The 26085-nt window shown below is 45.9% G+C and overlaps 2 protein-coding genes across 2 annotated transcripts; both read right to left on the bottom strand.

Moving 5' to 3' along the window:
• Nucleotides 1-2108: 2108 nt before the first annotated feature.
• On the bottom strand, nt 2109-15697 carry LOC127026710 (cathepsin G-like). Its single transcript, XM_050912022.1, is given in 8 exon segments — nt 2109-2193; nt 2195-2286; nt 4582-4842; nt 4960-4995; nt 4998-5103; nt 5592-5745; nt 6150-6220; nt 15648-15697. Coding segments are annotated over 8 exon segments (855 nt in total).
• Nucleotides 15698-15832: 135 nt separating this feature from the next.
• LOC127026698 (olfactory receptor 13G1-like) lies at nt 15833-16768 on the bottom strand. The gene has a single exon (XM_050912018.1). The coding sequence runs from the start codon at nt 16766-16768 to the stop codon at nt 15833-15835; it is 936 nt and encodes a 311-aa protein (XP_050767975.1).
• Nucleotides 16769-26085: the final 9317 nt, after the last annotated feature.

Genomic DNA, 26085 nt, shown 5'->3' with positions numbered 1-26085 from the left:
GACAGTTTAATAGGACAGAAAAGAATGAAAAATAATGATAATGATAATAATAATACGACAATAGTAATACTAAAAGAATTGGACTATACAAAGCAAGTGATGCACAATGCAATTGCTCACCACTCGCCGACCGATGCCCAGCTAGTTCCTGAGCCGCAATCCGCCCCTCCCAGCCAACTCCCCCAGTTTATATACTGGGCATGATGTCATATGGTATGGAATAGCTCTTTGGCCAGTTTGGGTCAGCTGTCCTGATGGTGTCCCCTCCCAGCTTCTTGTGCCCCTCCAGCCTTCTTGCTGGCTGGGCACGAGAAGCTGAAAAATCCTTGCCTTAGCATAAACACTACTTAGCAACAACTAAAACCATCAGTGTGTTATCAACATTATTCTCATACTAAATCCAAAACACTGCACTGTACCAGCTACTAGGAAGAAAATTAACTCTGTCCTAGCTGACACCAGGACATACAGGCATCTAAAAATAGGCATTAGGATATGGGTACAGACGGCCATCCCTGGCCTACACTAAGAAGACAACAACATAACAGAAGGCATTGCAGACACCAAAAGGGGTGTAATGTGTATATAAGTTGACCTGACTCAGGGCACCGCTAACACAACAGCAACATGGGAAATGATAGGACACTATTGATAACAAATGGGGAGTACGAGCTTAACAGAACTAATCAATGAGGTAGAAATTACCAGAGCAACCATGTCATAAATATCAAAGAAGTCTTTAAATGTAGAAAAACCTAGGCTAATGAGGAAAGGGTAAGCAGAGGTGGGCATTTTATTTGAGAGGGGTAGCTATTGGTAAAGAGGAAGAACTTGGGAGGGGAAAAGAATATCAAGTGAAGCAACTCATGTGATGGGGGTTGTTCAGTACATCTGTCAAACAACCCTGCTCCTGATCAGTGGAGTTTGGAACAGGAGAAGAAACCTGTTGCAGTCATAGCCATATTTATGTCTGACACCTTCATGGTTGGGAGACCTGGTGTCTTTTCCTTAAATTTGGTGAGGGAACACCTAGGGGACAGGAAAGGCATTCTGACTTCCAAGTGAAGAACTCTCTTTTACTGGCATCTTGTGCTACTTTAGATGCTCTGGACTACAACTGAGCCCATCTGAACAGGGCTAGCAGATATGGCTTAGGGGCTCCACAAGATTCAGCTCCTGTACAGTAGAAGCTGCAAGCCAAGCTGAATATACCAGAACAGCTCAATGGAATGATCCTTCTGAGTTTCAAAAATGGCTTAAATAGAAGTGTTTTAGGGTATCAGAGTCACTGTCATGGTTTGGGTGATACAACACAGGATGTACCATGTACCTGCTGGCGCAGCAGCTGGAGACAAAATGGAGTAGCCTGGGACATCTAAAAAGGCCCTAAATCCCCAGGAAATGTTATTGCCCCAATATGCTTTTTGAGTAATAAAGAGAAGTAAGCATGTTCAAGGTATTTCTCATCTGAAAGACAGTCTGCTTAGCACGTAGGGATTCATGACATAGAATTGCCAACAGAGTGTCAGAAATGTCTGTATCTCCCCCGTGATACAAAGGCAGTTTAGACCACTTGTCTAGAACTGGCAAAATTAATTGTTCTCTCCTTTCTGTTCAGTAACTTTCAGTGGACTTTTGTCCCTCGGATTTACTAATCATGCTTTCTGTCATTAACAGCAGATAAGGGAAATAACACAGAATAGCTTTCTTCTCTTTAGCATCCTGTACATTAAAGATCACAATATCCTGCAGGTATCAGCTCACTACCTGTCACTACCACATTGCATTGAGCCTCCTCATTCTCACGCTCAGGCGTTCCACCCCGTTCCCAAGAAGGCTGCACACACAAACAAGTTTGAACACGCTTTTATTGGTGGCCAGAAAGCAGAGCAGGAGGTAGCACTGTTGGGCAGCAGTGGCAGGAAGGCAATAATGTGAAACTATGCGTGCTTGGGACCTGCGTTTTTACCTTGCCATGGAGACATTCCTTAGCACAGAAGCCTGTGCCTATGCCATGAGGGCATCTCTGACTCCGTTTCAGCTGCCCCTGGAAGCCTCTGAGCATCAGCAGATGCTTGATGCATTGTGGAAACGGGGCACTGAGCATTTTAGTCAGAGGCGGGAGAGGCAGGTAGGTCTTGGAGCACAAACTTCCTCAGCTCTTCATGTATCCAGGGCTCAAAATAGGAGACTGGTAAATCCTTTAGGGAAGATATGATTTCTGTGTCCATAAGAAACAATGCCGTGAGCCTTCCCATTGCAGACTAATGGGCCACCAGAATCACCCTGTGAGGGAAAAGGAGAGGGAGGGGTCAGACATGTCAGAGCACTGCTGCCCTATGGAAGAAACGGGCCCTCTTGCCTCTTTCTGTGAAGAACCTCCTCTTTTGACCATCTTCCTCCAGGCCCGGCTCCTCAGGACTTGTAGCTGCCTTACTACTCCTCTAAGCCGATCCGTGAAGCCATTCAGGCCTGGAGGCCATCTGACATTCAAAAACTGCCTTTACATTGCTGAACAGAAGAATCTAGTCCTGCTTTAGACATGTGGAAATATCTGAGCCTTCCCACTGTGTCAGGAGGATGTGACAAAGGATTCACACGACATCTGCAGCCTGCTGGAGCCGTGGCTAGGCTGAGTAGAATATCCCCAGGTATGTAAAAAGGCACACAATGCTGACAGCTGGGCAACTGCACCCCGGTTCAGGGGCACATCAGCTTCAGAGCTCTTGAGAGGAGCCTCAGCACATCATCCTGAAGAACCCAGTTCCTTTTAATCCCCTTTGTCACCCACCTGAGAACCAACCTGACTGTCTAGTCCTGTGTTGGGTTTGTGTAGCAAGGGAGGGGCGACAGGGGTGGCTCCTGTGAGAAGCTACTAGAAGCTTCCCTGGCTCCAAACCGGACCCACCTCTGGCCAAGGCCGAGCCAATCAGCAACCGTGGTTGCATCTCTGTGGTAGCATATTTAAGAAGAAAAAAAACCCAAGCCAAACCAACCTCCTGTGGGGGTTAGGGTAAGGGGGAGGAGGGGGAGGAAGAGGAGCTACAGTTAAAAAAAAAAAAACCGCAGGAGAGGAAGAAGATGGAAGAAGAAGAGGAGCTCCAGTGAGGAGAGGAGTGGGCTGTGAGAGAAACAACCATGCACACACTGAGGTCAGTGAAGATGGAGGAGAGGGAGGAGGTGCGCTGGAGCAGAGATTCCCCTGCTGCCCGTGGTGAGACGGCAGGCTGTCCCCCTGCAGCCCATGAAGGGTTAACGGCAGAGCAGAGATTCCCCTGCAGCCCGTGGAGGACCCCCGCTGGAGCAGGGGAAGAGTGTGAGGAGGCCTCTCCCTGTGGAAGGAGCGGCAGAGACCATGTGTGATGAACTGACTGCAACCCCCATTCCCGCCCCCTGCGCCGCTGGGGGGGAGGAGGCAGAGGTATCGGGAGCAAAGCTGAGCCCGGGAAGTAAGGAGGGGCGGGGGAAGGTGTGTTTCTAAGATGTGGTTCTATTTCTCATCATTCTACTCTGATTTGGTTGTTAACAAATTAAATTGGTTTATTTTTCCCCAAAATCGAGCCTGTTTTGCCTGTGACCGTAAGTGATGAGTGATCCCTCCCTGTCCTTTCTCGAGTCACGAGCCCTTTTGCTGTATTTTCCCCTCCCCATCCCGGCGCGGGGGGAGGAGTGAGCGAGTGGCTGCGTGGTGCTTTGTTGCCTGCTGGGCTTAAACCACGACGACTCGCAGCCTCATCCCAAGCTTGGAGCTGATTCAAAGGAACCGACTCACAGACGGACTGTAAGCCAAAGCACCTTTATTTTCGCTAGTGGGGAGAGCATAGGGTCCATCCTACAAAATTGCATCTCCACCGAGGTAAAATTTCAGTCAGCTTATATAGCAGTTTTATCAAACATTCCCTAGATAACAAGGTTTATATCCGGTTATCTAATTAGTAACAATTAGTAAAAACACGCCTAAGTTTACAGTCATCATTGGCTAGTGATAAACATTTCATTCATTACGGGTCAGTCGTATTTAAATCAACTCCGCTTGCGATGTAGATTAGCACGCATGCTCCTTACGGGGGGGGCGGGGCAAGTTTCTTGGGTCTTGAATTGAGTCGGTGGTCGTGCTTCCCCTGTCACTTTTACTTTTCCCCTAGTTACGAAGGACTTCTCCGGGTTTGGCTCCTTTTGTAATTCAGTCAGCAGAGCCAGGGGTACAACACTGATACTGAGGAACATCTTGCCCTTTTAGAACGTATTGTTTCAGTATGCAGACTTGCTAATCTTTGGTATGTAGGCCTACTTGCCCTTGGTATGCAGTTTGTCACAGCTTTTGCCTTTCTTTGTCTGTTCTCACCAGTTTCTGATATTCTTCAAGGATGCAGGTGTAGAAATGGTGTAACTTCTGCATACTTGGTTAATCTATATCTAAATTCTTTTGCAACTCTGGTCTGGTATCGTTATGCCTCCTTTTAAGGGTAAGAATTCACAGTATTTGCTAACTCATGCTTAAGAGCGGCCTAGTTATGTCAAGCAAACCTTCAAGCCATACTAAACTCCATTCCTTAATTCAGAGCCCAAAACAACACTTACACGGAAAGCTGATTTGTTGCCATCCTCATCACCAGCACAGATCATAGACTGACGCAGGTAGTTCCTTTTGAAAGACTTCTCACGCACTTCCTCACTCTGCACCTTCAGGTCCACCTCCATCAGCACACTAGTCTTATCCCGTGTCATTGATGTCCAGCCCCAGTCAGCCACTTTGCATGTAGTTCCTGGTTCCACACGCTCGTTGTGACTGGGCCAGGAGATACGACTCACTTCCTTAGTCAGCTTGGCCCTTGGCTTCAGCTGCCAAGCAGAGAGAACATAGGGTTAGAGCAGGCAAAGGAATGGGAGGAAGTTCATGGGGTTGGGGAAGTGAGCAGAGGGAGATCCCTCGGGCAGCAAGGATGTGTGAGAGCATACCTTCAACAGCATGATGTTATTTTCAATGGTGTATCTCCTGAATAGTTGGGATGGATGACCCAGTGGCCAACGTGGAATGCCTGCTGGCTCCATTCTTTCTTACTTAAGTTGTGGGCTCCCAGGTTCGTGGTGATACTCACTTTCCTGCCAGAAAACACCAACATGTTCCAGCTGCAGTGACCACAGCGACACAGGCCCCCATGGCAGGTGGTGTGAGGGAGGAGATGGTGGGATATGCCTCCCCAGAAATTAGTTCTCAGCAAGTTGCCCTCTGTAGCCTCGGTTTCTTCCACAATTCAGCTGAGGGTCCCTTACCCCCTGCTGAGGTGTCCCATTCTGAAGATGAAGGGGAAGCAGGGAATGGGAGACACCGGCCTCTCTTCTCCAACAGTAGCTCTGAGCCATGGTAGGAACCACAGACCAGGAGACCACTGCCGAGCAGTCCTGTCCCCGGGGGCACACAGCCCCTGGTAGACAATTCCTGCAACTCATAGCGGATGGCTTGACTTACAGAGAGCCCTGCTATGCCTGAAGAGACACAGAGTACTCTTTCACCCCAGACCAGGACTGCGGCTCTTCAGGATTGTGTGAGACTTGGAAAAAAGCCATGTACAAGAAAGACAGGGCCTTACGTTTTTCCAGCCACACAGTGAGCTGCTGAGAGCACTGCATTTTGGCAAAGCAGGAACCCTCCACATTGAGATCTACCTGACTCACTTCCAATTGATACATAAGCCATGTAGGGCCTGGAGTGGGGCTTAGCTTCCCATCCGCCAATGATCCTTCCTGGAAGAGAGATGAGAAGCGTTCATATCACATATGCCACTATTTCCCATCAAATTTGGAGCTGCATGAGGAGAGAGGGTCATCCTCTGATGTCAGATGCCAAGGACCCCAATAGCTCTCCTTCCTTGGGCTGTCCAAAGCATTGTTTATGCACAATGGAGAGAAAAACAGCACTTCCTAGGGATGACTGACCACAGCTGACTCTGGATGTCTAAAATGCTATCAAAGGGCATGACACTAGTACCTGTAACACGTCACTGGTTTCAGGCACAGTTTGAGCTGCAAGATATGAGTAGAGAGTAGAGAGTTGAGAAAAGGCAAGGCAGGCACCAGACAGATTGCCTACTCAGTGCTCATTTCTGCCCTTGCATGTCCTCATCTAAATCCCGTCACTCTGTACTCACCAGCCCCAGCCCATGGGAGAAGGAGAAAAGCACTTGTGAGCAGAAGAGGAGCAGCATCTTCTACCACTGTCCTGAAGAGCCAAAACAGTTATGGCCAGGCAAGAGACAGGTACAGAATGGTAATCTGTATATAGGAAGTTTGGAGCTGAAACAGGAAACCTCAGCCTGCTTTCAGCTTGTGTCCTGTGCTGCTTTTGTTCTTACAAACCCCAGACTGTGGGTTTGTAAAAGCAAACCCATGCTTTGTGGGTGCTCAGAGGACCAGAACCTGGGCATGAGCTGGAGGTTAACTTCCATGAGAATGAAGACACATTGTCTGTCCCTTGCCTTGAGTGGAGTGGAGTGTACCAGAGGTAGATGGCTTTTAAAAGGCTGAATTTCAGCAAGGTGAACCCCGGCACATCCTTCCGCTGCTGCAAATGAATTGAAAGGCCATTGGAAGTACTGACTGAGGACAGGACACCTTTAAAGTGCTGAGGGAGTGCAGCTGACACACAGCAAAGGCAGAGACTTCCTCCCCTGGTTGTGATCAGAAGGGAAAGTTTCACTCTTAATGCCTGTGAGTGGTGGAGCAGCGCGTAGCTTTGGCAGAGGGTGGAGGTGAGAGACTGAGAAGATAGAGCTCCAGGTCCTGCTGCCCTGGGGTGAGCACCCTTCCTGGCCTTTCACACACTTTTTTACACACTTTAATTGTTGAAACCCTATGGAACCCTAAACAGTCTAGGCCTCTGCCTTTCCAGGGACTGCAAGGGGTCTGGCTCCCCTACTTGGGCAGAGGGCGTGCATGCAGTCGTGCCCACAACAAGCCCGTTACCGAAACATTGAATTCAAACTTCAAAGTCACAGAGCTGCAGTTATACCTTCATTGAAGGAAATCACAGGAGCCAGAAAATTAGAACAAATGTGTTCAGCTCTCATTCCCTCTAAAATGTGAGAGCTCAGCCAGGTGGCCTCCCAGGTTTCCATGTGATAGGAAGCAACATGAACTGCTAGGATTGGGGATATGTGGAAGAGAGAGAAGGGTCCTTCCACTGTGTCTCTGTGCTTGGCTTTGGGCTTTGTCCGAGAAGCAGGAGACACTGTCTTTCAACAGCAACACAACTAAGCTGAGAAGCCAGCTCTGACCTGCAGTTTCTTTCACATGACTTTGTCTTTGATTTTGGCCCCTTGCAGGCTGAGGAAGTTTACTGCCTGCAGGCTGAAGGGACTTACTATGGGATGCCTGGAGCAGCATTTTCGACTGTACGAAAGATACTATGGGATGTTTAAAGCAAGGGGCTAAAGGTGGGGAAAGGGAAGGACCAAGGTGGTCTGAGGAGAAATGTGTGTGGGAAAGGGGGGATGAGGGGATAAAAGGAGCTGGTCGTGTCTAAACAGGCGGCTCGTCGGTGCACTTGTCTGGCCATGCCTTGTCTTCTCATGAAACTCCATCTCTCTCATGATTTTGAGAATGAGTTCTCTAAGCCCCAAGCCCATGAGAAGAGTGGGAACCACGCTTCTGTCGCAGTGCTGTGGGAACTGACAGACCACATATACATGCTGTGCGAAACTTGCTTCCGCACCTCCCTCCCCCAGCACTAGACCGCAAGGCTCATTCAGACAGGCAGCACCCTTACCTCACACATATTTACTTCTCCTGGAAGAATGTCAGCCTCTTCCTTTCAGCATTTACAAGGATTTCCACAGCTTTTCACACTCCGTTGATGTTTGTATCCAAAGAGAGAGATCAAGCTCTATGTTGATTTTAAAGTTTGCCTGTTTTCTGCCTGGGTGTGAAAGCAAGGAGGCACGAATTCACTGTGAAACCTGAAGCATGATCATTCCGGCAGGGCACAAGGGGAAGAATATACTGATGCAGTCTCTGCAACCAACAGAAGGTTGAAAGGATACAAAAGACATGGAAGGGCTGGCTCAAGCTGCAGAGGGTGGAAAAACTCCTTTCCCCTAATTTTGGACTTGTGTCACTTTCCTACGATCTACGGCTCCTTCCAAGAAAGACACAAGGGTTGTTTGACAGCTTCATTTCCTGGTGAAAAATTGCAAAACTGAGAACTCCTCCAGACACAACTTAGAGTGAGAATAGAAATACCTGCCTTATCTTGAAGATAAAGCCTAACCTTGTCAGCTGGGCATGGGTCTTTCACGGGAAGGTTGTTTGCTTTGCCAGCGCCTTTTTACCCTCTCCTGGCTGCAGCACGGTGCGCTTTAACCATTGAAACCCTATAGGAAAACCTGACTGCTCGGAGGTGAAAGGTTGGTTAAAGGTTGGTTAAAGATGAAAGTCTTGTCTGAGTGCCAGCAACCAGAGCGGGGGGACCATGAGTCACCAGGCTCCATGTGGCTGATGTGCCAGGAACTGGAGAGGCCAGCCAGCCTGTCTGAGTAGGGTAGGAGACTTGGAAACCAGGTATTGAAGTGGCCTAAATTTTGGCTTGGTGCCAGACATACTCCACGGTCCAAGAGCTGGCTGCTGGAGGGACCAGCAGGACCAAGCCAAACACTGCAGAGACCCTGAGGTCACCTGACCTGAGAGACCCATTTGCGTGTGTGTGGCTGCGTGCGTGAGGCAAGTGGAGATGGGAGGATCCAAGGGCCAGCTACTGCGTAGGCCGAGCATCTAGGGCTGGTTACTGGGGGGATACATCACACATACATGTGTGTGGATGTGTTTGTGTGTGCAAGTGGGTCTGTGTGCCAGCAGCTGGAGTGCGGCTGGGGGCCTCAGGGGCTTGTCTGCACAGGTGCCAGCAACTGGGAGATCTGGGATCCAGGGCGGCTACTGGGTCAACTGAGTGTCTAAAGCTGAGTGTCTTAGTGTTCCTGGGGGACCCCTGTGCCTAGGTGTGGGTGCTGGTGTGCGTGCAAGGGAACAGGAAAGCTGAGGGGGAAGGGTTCCAGGTCAGTTCCTGGATAGACTGAGTACCTCAGCACAGCTGTGGGGAGATTCACAGTGTGCCCGTGTGGCAGGGGGTTGCGTGTGTTTGTGTGAGGGTGGTAGGTTGGTGTGGGTGAGGCAGGAGGGTCTGTTCCAGCTGTTGTGGTTGTGCTGGCCCTCAGGGCTCACATGCCCAGGTGCCAGAACCCGGGGATTCAAGGGCAGGCACTGTATACCCTGAGTGTCTGGGGCAGTAACTGGGAGATCTGCGCTGTATGTGTATGTGTATATGTATACATGTTTACAGACGTATGTGTGCCCCACTGACAGACCCTCATCCCAATCAGCCAGAGGTGAATGGGATGAGGCTGCTGGTGCCATAAGCATTCGCAGAGTGTTTGTGTCTCCCTTGAGCGATGTCCCTGGTGTGTATGTGCAGTTGTGCCTGGGGTGCACATTTGAGTGTACCTGGAAGGTCTGAGCCACACTGGGGAGACATGGTGGGAGCTGCTGTAGCTGCTTCCCACAGATCCCTGTCCAGGCCTTACAGCAAGGCACCCTCTAGGTCCCCAGCCCTCTGGACACCGCCACCTCCAACAGCTCCCTCTGCTTTGGCATGAGAGGAAACGAACTTTGGGCACCCATTCAGAAGTGGCAGTAAATTGGGCATTGCATGAAGTCTTCCATTTGTTCCTGCCCTGGTCTCACCTCAGCTGTCATCATGGACCTTTCACGGATTACTAGTTGACCTGTTTTGCTCCTGCTTCAGATTCCTTCCACCAGCACTCCCCAGTGAATCCCCTGTCCAGAGCAGGGTGGGCAGGGCATTCTCCAGTTTCGTCTGGGAGACTCCTAGGCCAACACAGTGCAACTTCATTATTTCAGGCTTGCAGGCTCTCTCAGACCTGGGAATTTTGGATCCAAGATCAGCACCACAGGGATTGGTCCCAGGCATGGATGCATCCCTGACCTTACAATGCCCCTGCCTGGTCCCAGCATCGTGGGAGAATTCACCTGGGCATAGTACCAGAATACGGGTGGAACAATGGTCCAGGCCCCACTGCGGTTATGGACTTCACTGCTCTGCCAGTCAGTCAGTCTGAGAGACGGGTTTACACGTACTGAGCTGCGTGGGTTTGCCAGTACTTCAGCTGGGTGTGTTTAATCTGTATTGTCCTTAAAAATAAAGCTCTTCATCCAACTCTAAGCTCCTAATTTTATTCTGGACACTTTCAACTGAGTTGTCCACCTACACCTGTGCTGCCTTCATAGGGAAAGAGAGAGGAACTGATCATCATCATCTCAGCAGGAGATGATCTGGATCACAGGACTCATGCTGGAAATAATAATTTGTTCCTTTTTCATTCTGAATAGATATGAGGAAAAAAAATCTTGGCGATGAGAGTTAAGCATCAATCTGTCTGAGCAAAGCCATGAACAACCTGATAGATATTTGAAGCTGGCCCAGGCATGAGTGGGAGCTGGACCTTCAGGGGTCTGTTCCATCCATTGTTTGCAGCCATCATTCCAATTGTCCTGGACCAAGTGTCCTGTACCCTCACCTTCTACACGTTGTCCAAGAGCAGAGAGCAACAGTATTGCAGAAGAGGGGGGCTTGACAGTTTCTTCCAATTAAACATCTTGTTCATTTGTGGTTAAGCTCAAGATCAGTGAGGATGATTAGGGAGAGGAGTATTTTGTAGTACGGGTGAGGTCAAAAGTTTATGGTAAGGTCTGTCTTGAGTCACAGATATTATCTGCATTATTTCTAGCTACTGAAGTCAAATTTAGATGAGGGAACTGAGGAAGTTACGGTTTCAGCTCTCTTTAGTGTTTGCTTCTTCATCAGTACCCTTTAGCCTGTGCTGCAAAAGACAGCGTTTCAACCAGCACAATGAAAAGGAGATGAAATCGCACACGAGCACCTTCTGTCTCTTTAGAATAGGCAATCTGACTTGGCTCGTGGAGAGTACTTTTCTTTCCAAATGCCCGTTCTTTCCGGAAAGTTGAAATCAAGTGTAAGGTTTCAGGCAATCCACAGAATTTTAGTTGCTCTTTAATGAAATACATCAACACAGGTGAATGAGGACTGAATAGAAAGATGGGCAGCGTTAAGGGAGAAGCCGCTGCCCGAGCATTCACACGCCGTTCAAGGAGCTGCACACACAGCACCCGAGACTTTAACTGCTATGACCGGAGTCCCTTCGCAGCGGGCGGCTCCACTGAGCCAACGGGTGCCCATTCCGACTCCTCGCATGCACACGCTCACCCTCGGGCACTTCCTCTTCCCTCAGGCTCGACCCTAGGATTCCCGAAGCAGAGTCTCTGACATGACGTACATCAGACGAATTTATTGAGTGGTACAGCAGTATAGGACAGCTTGAGCTGGGTGCCTCCAGAGAGGGATCTTGAACAAAGAGATCTCTCAGCAATTATACCCTTACAATCTAAGTTCCCCTCCCCTCACGCGATGGTTCGGTCCAACAGTAGTATTTAGGTCTGGGGTTTTCTTGTTCCCCATTGGATCCTTTTTCTGTCTCCAGGCGGGCCGTTCCTTTTCTTATCTCGAGGATGCAGCTTCTGCCGACAGATGTGGCTACCTTATTTTTCACAGGATGCACCTTCTCGGGGCCTCCCTTCATGTAACCAAGTATAAGTTCAGCATAAGTTCACCGCTTGTGGCCTAAGGCTTTAGCAAGTCTTTCTATTAATGCTATGCAATGGATTTCGTTTAAGCTAGGAAGTGACTATTCGATGGATTCTGTTTAAGCTACTGTAACAGGTAGCTCTGGTCCAAGGCCGAACTCAACTAATGTAATAAAAAAGCAAGGAGAAATTCCTGGGCATAGCCAGTCTGTTATATAGCTAACTCGTCTATTACCATGCCAGGCTCACCAGTCAGAAAGTCTCTAATTTTTGGTCCTTGAGAAGTTCCAACATAAACACAAACCGATCCTTCCCAGACGGCACAAAGTAAAAAGTTCTTAGATTGTGCACCAAAGATGATATTGTAAAAAACTGTAACAATATGGGTGGAACAAAGAAATAAAGCCTATTCATTTTTTGTAATACCTAGTTGGGACTATGGAAGAAGGCTGGAATAGGAATAATTCCCAAAGGGAAAAGGAGGAGTTCCCATAAAATTTTCAGAAGGGTTAGTGTGGTTTTTCTCATTTTTTCACACACATTCCCCGCCCCCCCCCCCCAGAAGGTGCAAACTATGCAGGCTTCTGTAAAGCCTGTATTCACATTAAATAAGAAGAGAGGAAAAGAGGTTTCACAATGATTCCTTTGACCATGAATGAAACACAAAACTTTCATCTCAATGGGATGAAATTTAGCTTCTTTCAGAAAGGAAGGTGAGAAAGCTGGCCTTTGTGTGTTGTGAGGTGCCCACCAAGTTCATTTCTTTCCAGACCTCTTTGACAACCCTTTTCCTTCCTGTTTAAATTCTCCTCCCTCACCACTGCTGTGAGTGTCACCTCTCAAGTGTAGTGGGAAAAGGAGCCCATCTGCAGTTTATGTTTGAGTCCTTCCGGGTACCATTCAGCAGCTATGGGGAGATGCTGACCTGAGGCAATTCAGGGCTTTAGATCTGCCCCACGGAGACAGGGATGAGGGCTGGGAGAACCCGTGTGCTCAGGATCTCACAGGCTTTCTCCAAGAACACTGCAGAGTTCAGCTGTGCCTATGAGGAGAACATGAGTAGCAGGTGGATCCCATTCCTCCAGAGCCAGACTGTGACTGGCTCACAATAAGAGGCGACTCTGCCTATCCTGATCATTGTCTGTAATTAACACCTTCAGTTTTGCAGTGAGGTTGACCTCGGCTCTGTGTATAACTGGAAAAGCTAAGAATATTATTTCTAGATGCCAGCAGTCAACCTGGAATCTTTCCTCCCTGATGTGCAATGTAGAGAAATGGACATCTGGAGAGAATTGTTTCCTTTCTTTAACATTTCTGTTCAAAAAAGGTGGAGTTATGTGACTGCCATGTGGATGGACCCTGCCTGCCTTGCTGCCCTGGCTCAAATGAGAGCTTAAGGTCTCTAGGTTGACTTTGCTTTGTAGTTCTGAGAATTGTAAAGCTGGGTGAGTTAATTATTACCTCTCTTTGGGCTGAATTGCTTAAGTAGGAGCATCTTGTGCCATTTGATGAGACATGGCCTCATGGGAGCTGGCAGGTAAGGCACAGGAGACCTGTGCCCTGCAGGAGCATCAGCTGGTGGCTGTAAAGAACACTTGAGGTCATCCAAAATGTTACCAAATGCTTATTTTTAGGTAACTAAGTTGTGCCCCAAAAAGTAGTTGAGAAGAATCCCAGCCCTAGATCCCAGGCAGCATCAGAGTTGGTGAGCTAAATCACCTCTTCTCACTGAACTGGCGAGAGGCTGACCTCCATACAGAACTGCAGATACTGACGCTGATAGAAATCACAGAGCTGGGTCTACGCAGAGGCGAGATCAGAGTGTTGTAGATCCCAGGCTTTCTGGCCGGCAGGAACAGGAAGAAGACTTACCTTCTTTGTCAGACTTCTTTCTGCAGTGCCGTGAAAGACTAGCAAGTGGGTCTGCCCTCTGACAGTGACAGGTTCCTTCCTCCCATGACGTCATCTTCCACATCATCCCACTGACAGTGTTAAGGGAGCTGTTGCCTTGAGGTCCAGCCAGCCCTTTCCTTCAGCATTGTGGATTCCCTGGAGAAAAGAGCTTTATGCAAAGAAAGAGAAGATAAAGTGGGAAGAAGCGATGAGGCAGAACCAGAAGAGGTTGTCCCAGTGAGTGGAGGGCCCAGGGTATCTGTGGAAGAAAAGCTTGGACAATCTAGCGTAAAGGACGTGGCAGGGCAGCAGGTAGAACTGGACAGAAAGAAGTTTTGGGGTGACATTTTGGGAGTTGGGTCCTTCTATGAACAGTAGGCTCTGTCACAGGTCCCTAATGTGATTGGCATGGCATTGCTCTGTAGAAGTCTCTCTCTGCACTGCTTCGACAGAGAGTCCCAAGTCAGGAGCCCTGGCAGGGATGTGAAACTGTTCAATATTTAAGGTGAGGACACAGGCATACAACATTCCTTTCACCCACAAGAAATAAAGACTCTCCTGATCAAAATCAGCATGCCATTTGAAATAAAGTGTACTTATTTGCTTTAGGATTGGCTATGTATTCAGTGAGAAATATTTGTAAGATCAAGGTGTAGGGAGAAACAGCTGGGTGTCTCCTAACCTTCCCTGAAGCAGCTGATTCTGAACTAAATGTACTTCATCTGGCTGTCTCCAAGATTGTTTCCCATTGGAACCGAAAGAACATAGATGATGAGATCAGAGGAATCTCTCTTCACTGGTGGTTTCTAAAGTTTGGTGAGGTCAGTGCCCTCCTTACAGCAGGTAAAGTTTCTAAACTTTATAAGGTTCATGAGTTTCTTAACTTTATAAGGTTTTATAAACTTTATAGGGGTAAGAATTTCTTCTTTTACCAGATGATTCTTATTCTGTAGGAAAAACACCAAAGTACTCCAAAAAGTACTTCTCCCCAAGAAGATAAATTGTCTGAAACGTTAATCAAAATGCAAAGGCAATAAGGAGAAGATTTAAATTTTTTTAATGTTTGTTTTTAGATGGTTAAGTCCCTCAATCTTCTTTCCTTCCCTCCTTCCTTCCTTCTACTATGGCAATAAAAGGTAAAGCCACCAATAAAGCAGTGGAAGTAATCATCAATTTACTGAAAGTGAAGCCACATCCCCTAAAAATTCTTTCCCAAAGCGTTAAGTAATTTTGTTAACATTTTTTTCACTTTGTTCAACAAGATAGAGTTCCACTAACTATGAGAAGGATTTAGAAGTCCATCTCAGGTGGACAAATGTCTACCACCACATGAGGACAGGAGCGTATTCTGAGGCATACAGTGTATCCTTCAGAAGACAATTATGGGCAGGATTTTACACACCATCTAAAAACCCAAGGGTGCACAAACAGTTGTAGAGGAATATCTTAAAAATAATGTATTTCCAGCACAATGTTGTTATCTAGTTAGGCTGTTTCTTTTTATTGTTTTCTTTTTCAGTGTCTTAAAAAAAGTAAATCTAGGGAAGAATGAGGGAAAATCATGACCAATAGCCTGAAACTGAGCACGTAATTATGGTGATTCGTTTCTCATAATGTTAAATGATGATTTGATTAATGATTTCTATATTCTTAAGTAAAGATCTGATTTTATACTAAAAAACATTAAAAACATAAATGTTGGATAGTTTATCAATAGGTAGGCTGAGGTAACTGTAGGAGGGCATTGTCCTTTACAACAGTGAGAAACAGACCTTTAAGGTACAATTTCAGAAGCAGAGGGAGGTCTGGAAACATCAGATGAATTCCATCTTTAAAGTGCTTTTTCGTCTCTGCTGACCAAAAAGGGAGATGGACTCAAGAGATCACCAGTATTTGCATTCCATCAGATGACTACAGAAAAGAAATCTATGGTTGCTAAAAAACTCTAGTTTCAGCTGACATAAATAAGTGTAAACTTATTTGATCAAAGCTACCATATAGTCATCTCCATTGAGTTCGTGCTCTTGCTTCCCTTTCTAGAGGATTCAGAGTAACAGACACTTGTGAGGCACACTTCACCTCACCCTGCTCTGCGTATCCTCAGTTCAGATAATTTCTCCTTAAGAACTACCATTGTTGCGGTCACATGAACTTCAGTAAAAGCAATGTCACCTTTATTGGCAGCAAAGGTTGACACAACACTGCAACTATCCGTTAGTGTGGACCATGCAGAACAGGGCTGCAAAGTATGGGCATGTGGCTCTGTGCATTAATTTGTCTTATGAAATGTTACGATTTTCCAGAACACTGCTTTGATCACTTTGTTGCGCAGGCTGTAGATCAGAGGATTCAGAGTGGGAGTCACCAGAGTGTACATAATGCTCACTGTTTTGTTTTTCTTCTCTAATGGAGTGCTAGTTGGCTGGATATAGGTGTAGATGACAGTGGAGTAGAACAAGCCAACAATAGCAAGGTGTGAGGAGCAGGTGGAGAAGGCTTTCCACTTCCCTGCAGAGCCCTGGATTTTCAGGATGGTGATGATGATGAGACAATAGGAAAGGATGACCAGCAGGAAGTTTCCCATGCCTAAGATGATGTCTGCCATGTAAACCATGATTTCAGTGAGATAGGTTGAGCTGCAGGACAGGGCAAGGACCGAGGGTATCTCACACAAGAAATTTTGGACTAAATTTGGCCCACAGAAGTCCAGCTGTGCCACAAGAAGGGTGTTTATGAGGGAATTGACAGTACCGATGCCCCAGACACCAGTCATTAAAGAGATGCGGGTCCCCTTGCTCATCATGGTTACGTAGTGAAGGGGCTGGCAGATGGCCAGGTACCGGTCATAAGACATGACTGTTAACAGTATAAGCTCTGTTGAGCCTGAGAAAGTGAAGGTGTAGAGCTGTGCTACACAGCCCTCAAAGGAGATGGTGTTCTTGCCCAGGATCAGGTTCTCCAACATCTTGGGCAGAACTGAGGAGATACCTACCAAGTCAAGGATGGCCAGGTTGGAGATGAAAAAGTACATAGGGATGTGAAGTGGTGGGTGGACAACGGTAGCTATAATGACAAATGAGTTGCTGAGGATAGCAGTGAGGTAGAGACACAAAGATATTACAATATAGAGACCTTGGAGGTGAGGGTTGTCGAAAACACCCTCAAGGATGAATTCAGAGACCTTGGTGAGATTCCGTGGATGCATTTGCCTTGGTGTCCCCTACGTAGGAATAAAAATAAAGACATTACCGCATCATGGCCAGAACATACTCAATCCAATGTTAAAAATAGAGAAAGAGAGAGAGAGAGGGAGACAGAGGTGTTTCCAAAGGCAAAAAAATCCCCCAAACCCACAACAGAAAAAATAAGGGAGAAAATATTTCCGTGTACAAGGAAAGTCATATCAGTACTTGAATAGAATGATAGATATTACAGCAATAATAATTATAATAGATAAATACGATAAATTAATCTATGGATGCAGTTCTTCAAAGGACTAACAGGACTTTTTTTTTTCCTCTCTCCCCCCCCCCCCCCCCCCCCCCCCCCCCCCCCCCCCCCCCCCCCCCCCCCCCCCCCAAAATAGTATCAGGGACATTTTAAAGCAATCACATTGCAGGGTGGATCTTCCCTGACTGGTGTGGACTTAGACTTCTACACGTGAATCCCAAAACATAGACGCTGAGACCTGATTTCCACCAGGGCTGTTTGGGTACAAAATGAATCTGCACTGGGCTAAAAGCAAGACCTTTCAGAAGTGAAAGCAAGGAGAGGAAAAGAGAATAGTGTTATCATTGTACCACAGGGTGATAGGTAGACAGAAGAGAACAGAGATATCAATTTACTAATTTATAATCAAATATGCAATTTAAATAGCCACTTTTCTAAAAGAATTTTAAAGTTACCTGAGGAACAGAGAAACAATGTTTACCGGCTGTGCATCATGAACCCTACATACTTTATCTAACTATGACCAATCAGGGCTATGAAGGGATCTCAGCTACTGAAGGTGCAAACCTATTAATTGCAAGCAGAGAAGGGTGACATTTCTGACCATTTCTGGTGGTTGTCCTCCAGGAATCTGGCTGATAACAGAGAGATCAGAGACTGTCTGCATGAGGATTTACTCAACAGTGTAAGGCTGAAGCTGTCTCTGGGCTTGTGTTTCACCAAGCTAGAGTGCTGCTAGCGGCAACTGGAGATCTTCCCAAATATCCTCGTTTCTAGTAGATTTTAGGTAGTTCTGTCTGGTCCACCTAATTTTGACCATCCAAAATTGTGCCTGGAATTCCATTCCAAATGTCTAAGAAGAGGCTCCAATACTCAGGCACAACAAGTAGAGTTACAATTTCTGCCTTGGAGCCTAATGGCACAGAATTAGATCTTCAGTAGAATTCACCTCATCTCATTGCACTTCCAGGAGATCTGCAAACAGACTCTGCTGGTGGTTTCCCCTTCCACTAGTGTCAACGAAGAGAGACTGACTCTTCTATAGCATCAGTCATCTCTTGATGAAGATGCAAGTCTAAGATGGTTTACTTGAATCACCGTGCAGAGGCGCCAGCCTTTCCTCTCCTGTGTTGATTAAAACTTAGCTCAGAATTAGGTGACTAACTTGAGGTTGAATGAATCTCCAATGATCATGTTTTTCATACAATACTAAGGGATTACTGGGATGAACAAGTGTGGAGCAAGTCTCTCTTCATTTTCCATTGAATTGAAGATGGTGATATTAACGTTCATGACACTAAAATATTAATTTAAAACTGTAACAGTTAGTTCTGTTTACCTATGACACTGAAAGAGTCAGACAAATACAGGACATGGAATATAACTCGTTGCATTATTTGACCCAGTGAAGAACATACGAAAGAGAAGACAGCAAAGAAAATAGAAAAGGAGCCAGCAACAAAGGTTTCATATTCTCACCTTTCATCAGAGGCACAAAGAGTGTTCACAAGCTTTTCTGAAAGAGTATCTTAACATACGCCCCGTCTATCGAGGTAGTTTCTTCTGGACACTTCTCCTCCCGCATGAATGTAGCCTAGAATGAGCTCGAAAGCATGCCCCAAGAGGAGGAGCCAAGTGGTGGTAACTTAGTTCAGCACTGAAGTCATGACCTGCAATAACTGAAGAGAATGTCCAGTGGAGTGGGACCCAGATGGGTTTGTTAGCTAATTTGCCACTAGGGGAGAAGTTTGTCCTCGTTTTCCCTCCTTGACAACACTGGTATCAGTAAAGCTGATTTCTGCTCAAAACTTCTGTCTGTGACTCTTGGGCTTGAAAACTAACAGTGTGCTGAACTGTATCATGAGGAGCATAGTCAGCAGGCTATGGAGGGAAGTGTTTATTCCCTTTTACCCAGCACTGACTCTGGAATAGTGCATCCGGTTTGGGGTCCTCCAGTATAAGAAAGATGTTCATAAGCTTGGGTGAGTCTGGTGAGATGACCAAGATGGCCAAGGTGCTGGAAGAACACACTGTATTTGGTGAGGCTCAGGGAACTGAGTTTCTTGATCCTGGAGAACAGAAGGCTTAGTGGGACCTTATGACAGCTTTCCAGTACCAATGGAGAGGCTACTGAGAAGGCAAACACAGGTCCTTTATAGAGGTACATGACAGGAGGACAAGACAATGATCACAGACTGAAAAAGTGGAGATTCTAAGTGAATATAATGAAAAAAAATTGTTCTGACAATAATTATGCATTGAAAGTGGTCCACGGTATTCCATCTTTGGAGGCTTGCAAGATGTGACCGGGCTAAGCCCTGAGCAACCTGGTCTGAATTGAGTGTTGATCCTGAATTGAGCATGAGGTTGTAATAATTGACTGCTAAGGCCCCTTCATGCCCGGATGATTCTGGAATCCCATGGTCTCTCTGACCTTTTGCAGACAAGTCTTTTAAAGAGCAACGTGACATGCGCCAGGCTCCCACGAAAAGAAGCTTCCTGGCGGTAACGAAATGCTCGGATGTCTGGCTTATCTGATGTGGAAGATGGTTGAGGCCCAGTCTGTACTATCTTTGTGAACCACTCTGGGGATTAGTCTTCCCCTTTGTCTGAGAACAGTAGGCATCCATGCTGCTTTCCTTACAGCGGTGTGGCACATAAACCCTGCAGAGCACTGTGGTTCAGTGCAGCTCCATCTTCCTTGCTCAGAGAATGAATCCTCAAGAGTGATCTCTGGTCCCCAGAGTAAGCGGTAGAGAACAGCATGTGCCCACTCTTTTCAGGGACCTCTCCTTCAGCTACATTGGGCTTGAGCTGTAAGGCAACTTGGTGCTTTATCTGGTATTGTTTCAATAGAAAGTGCTTGAAGTGGCATGTGGGCTGTGTAGTTGCCCAAGGATGCTGTTTTTTTGTAATAATCTTTTGAATGTGTGTACTGTTTTTGGCTGAGATGGAGTTAGATTTTTTCATAGTAGCTAGTATGGGGCTATGTTTTGGATTTGTGCTGAAAACAGTGTTGATAACACAGGGATGTTTTAGTTACTGCTGAGCAGTGCCTACACAGCGTCAAGGCCTTTTCTGCTTCTCACACTGCCCCGCCAGTGAGTAGGCGGTGCAATCCTGCAATCCTGCAGCACACACAAAAGGCGAGCAGAACAGGGCCAGTGACGTTAGCAGGTTCCTTTGAGGGCCAGCGATCATCTGATAAACACACGGTGACAAATCAGGCCCAAGGTCAATCCAGGAAGCCTAGAAACAAGTCAGGAAGAGTAGGTGACAGGGCTAGGCACAGGACTGCTTACAACACAGCTCGCACAAGTGGGAGGGGAGGTAGGGGGAAGAACATCCAGGCCTGAGCTTATGTGGAGCTGCTGGAGCTATGGGCAGAGGATGAAGGTCCCAGGTGAGGCTGGTCATGGCATCCGTGCTTGCTTGAGGCCCTGATAAATTCCAGATTTATATTTCTGAAGGAATTCAACTGGCTTAATGTAGGGTAGGATTTAGTCTGAAATCAGATGTTTAAATTTAGGCATCTAAACTCAAAAGGTAAAATACTTTCACAATATTTGATGTTTAGATCGTCAATGAATAGAACATGTGAAGTGGTTTCATTTCCGCTAGGGATCATTTCCCATACAGCACAGATCTGATTGAATCCAGGGCTGCTCATGGGTAGCCTGACCCCCCCCCCTTACACAACGCCAAGTCTCTCGTGTAATGTCCCTTTCCCAGTTCCTTGCTCCTGCCATGACTCTGTGTTCAAATTACAAGTGGAAAGTGTAAAGAAGGCCTAAATCTAGAAAGGGCCATCTCATCTCCTGTTACCATGGACTGTGTCACAAGCATATATAGGATATACAGTTCTTTTCTAATGTGTTGTTTAAGGATTTGTCTTCAATAAATGTGTCCCAATGAATAAGTACAGGGAGAGTGAAAACTGGGTAAACCACAGGGGAAAACCTCTGCAGAGAAATTAAAGAGAGTCTCAATTGGCCACAAAGAAAGAGCCTAAGTATTTGAAATATAATTTTTCCTTTACTTCATCAAGGGAACAACATCATGTCTCAATCTGCTCAAAGGTTTGAGAAGCAGGAGAGCAGTCTATTTAGAACAACATCACCAATTAAACGTATGAAAGGGTTTTTGTAGGGAGCTGCAGCCATTTCTATTTAGCTTTATATATGCTAAATAGCTATATATAAATACATAGCTATATATAAATACATAGCTATATATAAATACATAGCATATTTATAGATATACTTTCAGGTTTTATTCAAATATAACATGAGCTTCTATTTGCATTTGGTTTTCCCACCCAGAAGTTGTAGAAGCTTCTTAAAAAAAGAATTTCAAATAAAACTCCTAATTTATATGAAGGGTGTGGGCTGTGGTAATAGTAGGGGAAAAAATTAGGAAGGAAGTAGCCACAGGTGAAGAGGTGTGATCCCACGATACAGATTAGGTTTTAGTTGTCTTGCAAGGAGGGTGGGTAAACAGCACAACAAGATGCAAACAGCCCAACGCTCCAGGTCCAGAAAGCAAGGAGAGGCAAGGTGTTGCTCTGCTTTCATCCTACACAGCAGAAACACTGTTCTGCAACAGAGCTGAATAAAAAGCTACTGAGAAAATACCGAAGAAGAGTCCACAGTTTGGATGGGAGATAGGCAAGGTGGTCCCTTCAAATAATCAACTAGGGAGTCCGGTGGATTTACACATGTGAAGATGATGCATTCATAGGCAAGTCTTTGACACATTGCCTTCTCACATCCCCAAGCTGTATTTTTGTAATGCAAAGAAGAACAAGGGAGCAGCACTGTCCATCAGCTCCTAGGCAGGAACGAAAGGACACATCCATGTTTAACTCCTCTTTCAAGGGTTGAGGAAGCAGAAAAAGGGTTAAAGGCTAACCTTGTAGCCTAAGGAATAATCCAGTTCTTAAATCTCTGTCAGTGTAGGTGAGCCTGTTTCTCTGTGCTTTCTGTAAAAATACCTGGAGTAGAAAGTTGATCTAGTTTGTGAGGATATCTGGTTAGCAGCTATTCAGCATTAAAAAGAGGGAGGAGAGGGAGACAGATAAGAGAAAATTAAGGAAACTTAATAAACACTCAGACACAAAAACCCTAATGAGGAGGATGTAGCTGAGAACCTGAACACTGGCATAGCATGGTATCAGAGGGCTCAAAGGTGTAATCACACCTTCCCCAGTGATTGATCATCTGCATAGCTGCCGCACAAAGAATGCTGAGACAGTCCCACATGCACAACTTTTTACTGATGGTTCACCTCCTGCTTGCTGCACAGGAGCTCTAGAGCTCCTGCCTCTTGCCCCCTTCTGCACTTTCAGCTGCTGGAAGGAGCGCAGCTGGGGTCCTAGCACTAGTCTTCAGAAAGAAAGGCACAGCATTTCTTAAGCACTCTTCTCAAAGCACTTAAACCACTTGTCTTTACAAGCGCTGGAGATCAATGTCATAACTTCCAGGGCTCAGTAGCTGGTAGTCAGTTTGCACTCAGTTATCTATTGGCACCCAGATTACTAGCCAGTGGTCAGCCTGTGCTTAGCCGTCAGTCAATACTCTACTGCTCACATTCTACTTAGAGGGAAAGAAATAAAAGTAAAAAGATAGCCCGTGTTGCAGACTATTTTTTACTTTTTTTTGCTAAGATCTTGTGCGTGTGTGTTACTGGGCAATGCTTATTGTGAATTTAAATGACTACTATCTTCCTTGTCATGCACTAAATTTTGGTTTTGCCAATATAAACTAGGGGTTACAAAATAACAGGAGGAAAGAAGGAGGGATTCTTACGTTGATGTTGTTTGCTTCCTCTGACAAACCGTCATAAAAGCACCATCTGGGCTTGTGGGTTCAAGGCCATGAAGATAACACGAGGAGATTAACAGCACGGTACAGTAAGTGAAAGGATACTCAAACAGAGGCTTCAGAAGAAGATTGCTGCAATAACAAGATAAACGGTTACAGAGCTGCAAGGGAGAGGCAAACTACAGAATTGCAAATGCCAGTTCCTTAGCATTACAAAGGTCATGGAATTTAAGGCACTGTGCAGCAGAGCCAAAAACCAGAGCCCCTTCATGTCTGAAAAGGAGGGACACCACTACCCTCAAAAAAGTGGTACATGTCAGCCTCCAAGAGAGGGAAGGGTAGAAGCTTGTCACTTCCAGCATTTCAAAAAATGTCCCCTCCTGGACTGCAAATCTGCATTTACGAAACAGGCATAGAGACCTGAAACGGGTGAGGAAGATGACCTCTCATTGATCTCTGAGGAGGACACCTCCTCGAAACACATGAACAGTCCTGACCAACATGTAGAAAGTCGAACAAGTGTGGTCAGGTTGGCCGACATGGATGAATAAAAAACTCCCATCTGAACTCAGATGCAAAAAAGTACATGGAAGGTGGAAGTGGGGATGAGCTACTCAGGAGAAATACAGGATATATAGGGATGGGGTTAGGAAAGACAAAACTCTTCTGCAATTGAAAGCAGCAAGGGATTTGATGATTAACAAGAAGTCTGCTGTAATTCCCTGGCAGCAAAAAGAAAGGAAAAGAAAGAAAGATACAAGAAAGATACTGAGGTACTGGAGCGCATCCAAAGAAGAGCAACGAAGCTGGTGAAGGGTCTAGAGAACAAGTCTTATGAGGAGCGGCTGAGGGAACTGAGGTTGTTTAGCCTGGAGAAAAGGAGGCTCAGGGGAGACCTTATCACTCTCTACACCTACCTGAAAGGAGGTTGTAGGGAGGTGGGTGTCGGTCTCTTTTCCCAGGTAACAAGTGACAGGATGAGAGGAAATGGCCTCAAGTTGTGCCAGGGGAGGTTTAGATTGGATACTAGGAAAAAATTCTTCACCGAAAGGGTTGTCAAGCATTGGGACAGGCTGCCCAGGGACGTGGAGTCGCCATCCCTGGAGGGATTTAAAAGACATGTAGATGTGGCGCTTAGGGACATGGTTTAGTGGTGGACTTGGTAGTGCTAGGTTAACGGTTGGACTCGATGATCTTAAGGGTCTTTTCCAACCTAAGTGATTCTATGAAAAATGTTGGCCTGCTGCTCAGTAGTGCAGGGCAGATAGTGACATAGGACTTGGGAAAAGCAGAGGTAGTCAATGCCTTTTTTTGCCTCAGGATCAGCAAGGCATGCGGCTGGGCACAGGCACACCTACAATATAGTTCAGACAAGGAACCAAAGCAAGAGTTTGATCTTAAAAGCAGCTCTCAGGCCAAAGGATGATGGTCCCTGATGAGGTCTCTCACAGCATAGCTGTTTACTAGTCTGATTCAAGGTGCCAGGTCAGAGCTCACCTTAGGTACAGGCAGCGAAGCCTTGGGGCATGGGCAGGAGGAGGAAGAGGTTGCAGAACCTTCTGGTGCACTCAGGCCCTGGCAACTGCTCAGGATTCACCCAGGATTTCAAACATAGGCCAAGACGATGTGAACTCAGAGAGTACACCCAATCTGCAAAGACTTTCAGTCATTTTGTATGAGCTGGACAAATAGTAATATAAAGAAGTTAAGGGAAAGTTATTGCATACAGGCATCTGGCATCTTCTTTTTTTTTTTGTCCCATAGCTCGAGTATATTTAAGTGAAAACTCTAATGTATAAGCATAGTTATCCTAATATCTTTATTAAGCTCATAGAACGAGGATGCTTTGTCCTAGTTTTAATTGATGACTGTCTTGCTATGTGATGAATCATTCTCTGCAGATTCCTATTTCTCGTGGCTTTATAGACTACAAATAACTATCTTACATATAAGCAGTTAACTTGAGAAAGGTCACAATTCTGTGACATAGGTTTTACTTTCTTTCTGTCTTTCAAATCACTCTTTCAGACTACAATTTAAAGATCCTGTCAATCAGGCAGAGAGGAAATGGAAAAGAAGATGGAACATTCTTTCAGCCTTCAAACACAGGGACTTGTGCATGTTTTTCCAGTTCCAAACTGGTTGTTGCTGTTTCCCTTTGAGATCCCCCTCCTTGTAGGTCTTTAACGGAAAGATCATGGTTCAAGTACTGTTGAACAGAAGCAACACTACGGTACTGTAAGTGTGACAGCTCAGCTCAAAAAAACCCAACGAAACAGCTGAAAAGTACGGCTGTTCTTTGAGAAAACAAAGATTTCTTATCCAGTCAGAGTACAAAAATTCTTCTTCTCAATGTCTCCATAGAGTCCTCTAACTATCAAAGCGTGTGTCTAAGGGTATCTCACAGAATTCAATTAAAAAACCCTGTGAACTTGCCTGGTATTCTCTGTTTCAATTCCCTTCCTTGAGGTGGGCTGTATCCAAGAAGTAGAAAATAAGAATAAACACATGAAAAATCTTAATTTGAATAATGTCTCATGTAATAATTGGTTCCATGGCTCTTCAGGCTCTGCATGTCAGGGTTACTTACCACTTAGATGAATGAAGGTTGCACTACCCCTCCTAAGTTAAGTGAAAAGTAATTCTTTGTGCCCTTCCAGAGAAATTTGCTAGTAAACCTGAGACACTCCTTGCAAAAGTTTTAGTTCCTGGTGCAAACAATGTGATTTCTTGTGTGAATCACAATAACTCATGTGATTATGCTTGGTCAGATCAGACCCAATGTATGCTGGACCCGAATCCCTGTTAGGCTGAAATAATGTAGTGTTCAGAACCAGTTGTGATTTTGAACAGGATTGAGGGTATTCATTCTCTAGTAAGATGAAACCCACACAAAGGACATCAGTTTCAACAGATTCCATAGAGCTGGTCCATACTCACATCATTCTCCACCTATCTCCATTGACCACACAAATGAACCGCAGTAAGCCTCCTTAAATATAATACAGAACATCATAGAATCATAGAATGGTTTAGGTTGGAAGACACTTTTAAAGATCCACTAGGTCAAGTTGCTCAAAGCCCCATCCAGCCTGACCTTGAACTCCACACCTTCTCTGGGCAACCTGTTCCAGTGTCTCAACACCCTCCTCATAAAAAATTTCTTCCTTCTGCCTAATCTGAATCTACCCTCTTTTGGTTTAAGACCAGTGCCTCTTGTCCTGTCACTACAGTTCCCTGGTGAAAAGTC

Source organism: Gymnogyps californianus, chromosome 28 (assembly GCF_018139145.2).
Source record: "Gymnogyps californianus isolate 813 chromosome 28, ASM1813914v2, whole genome shotgun sequence".
Lineage (NCBI taxonomy): Eukaryota > Metazoa > Chordata > Aves > Accipitriformes > Cathartidae > Gymnogyps > Gymnogyps californianus.
Note: the sequence above shows the minus strand (reverse complement) of the source record. Positions and strands in the feature narration are given on the sequence as shown.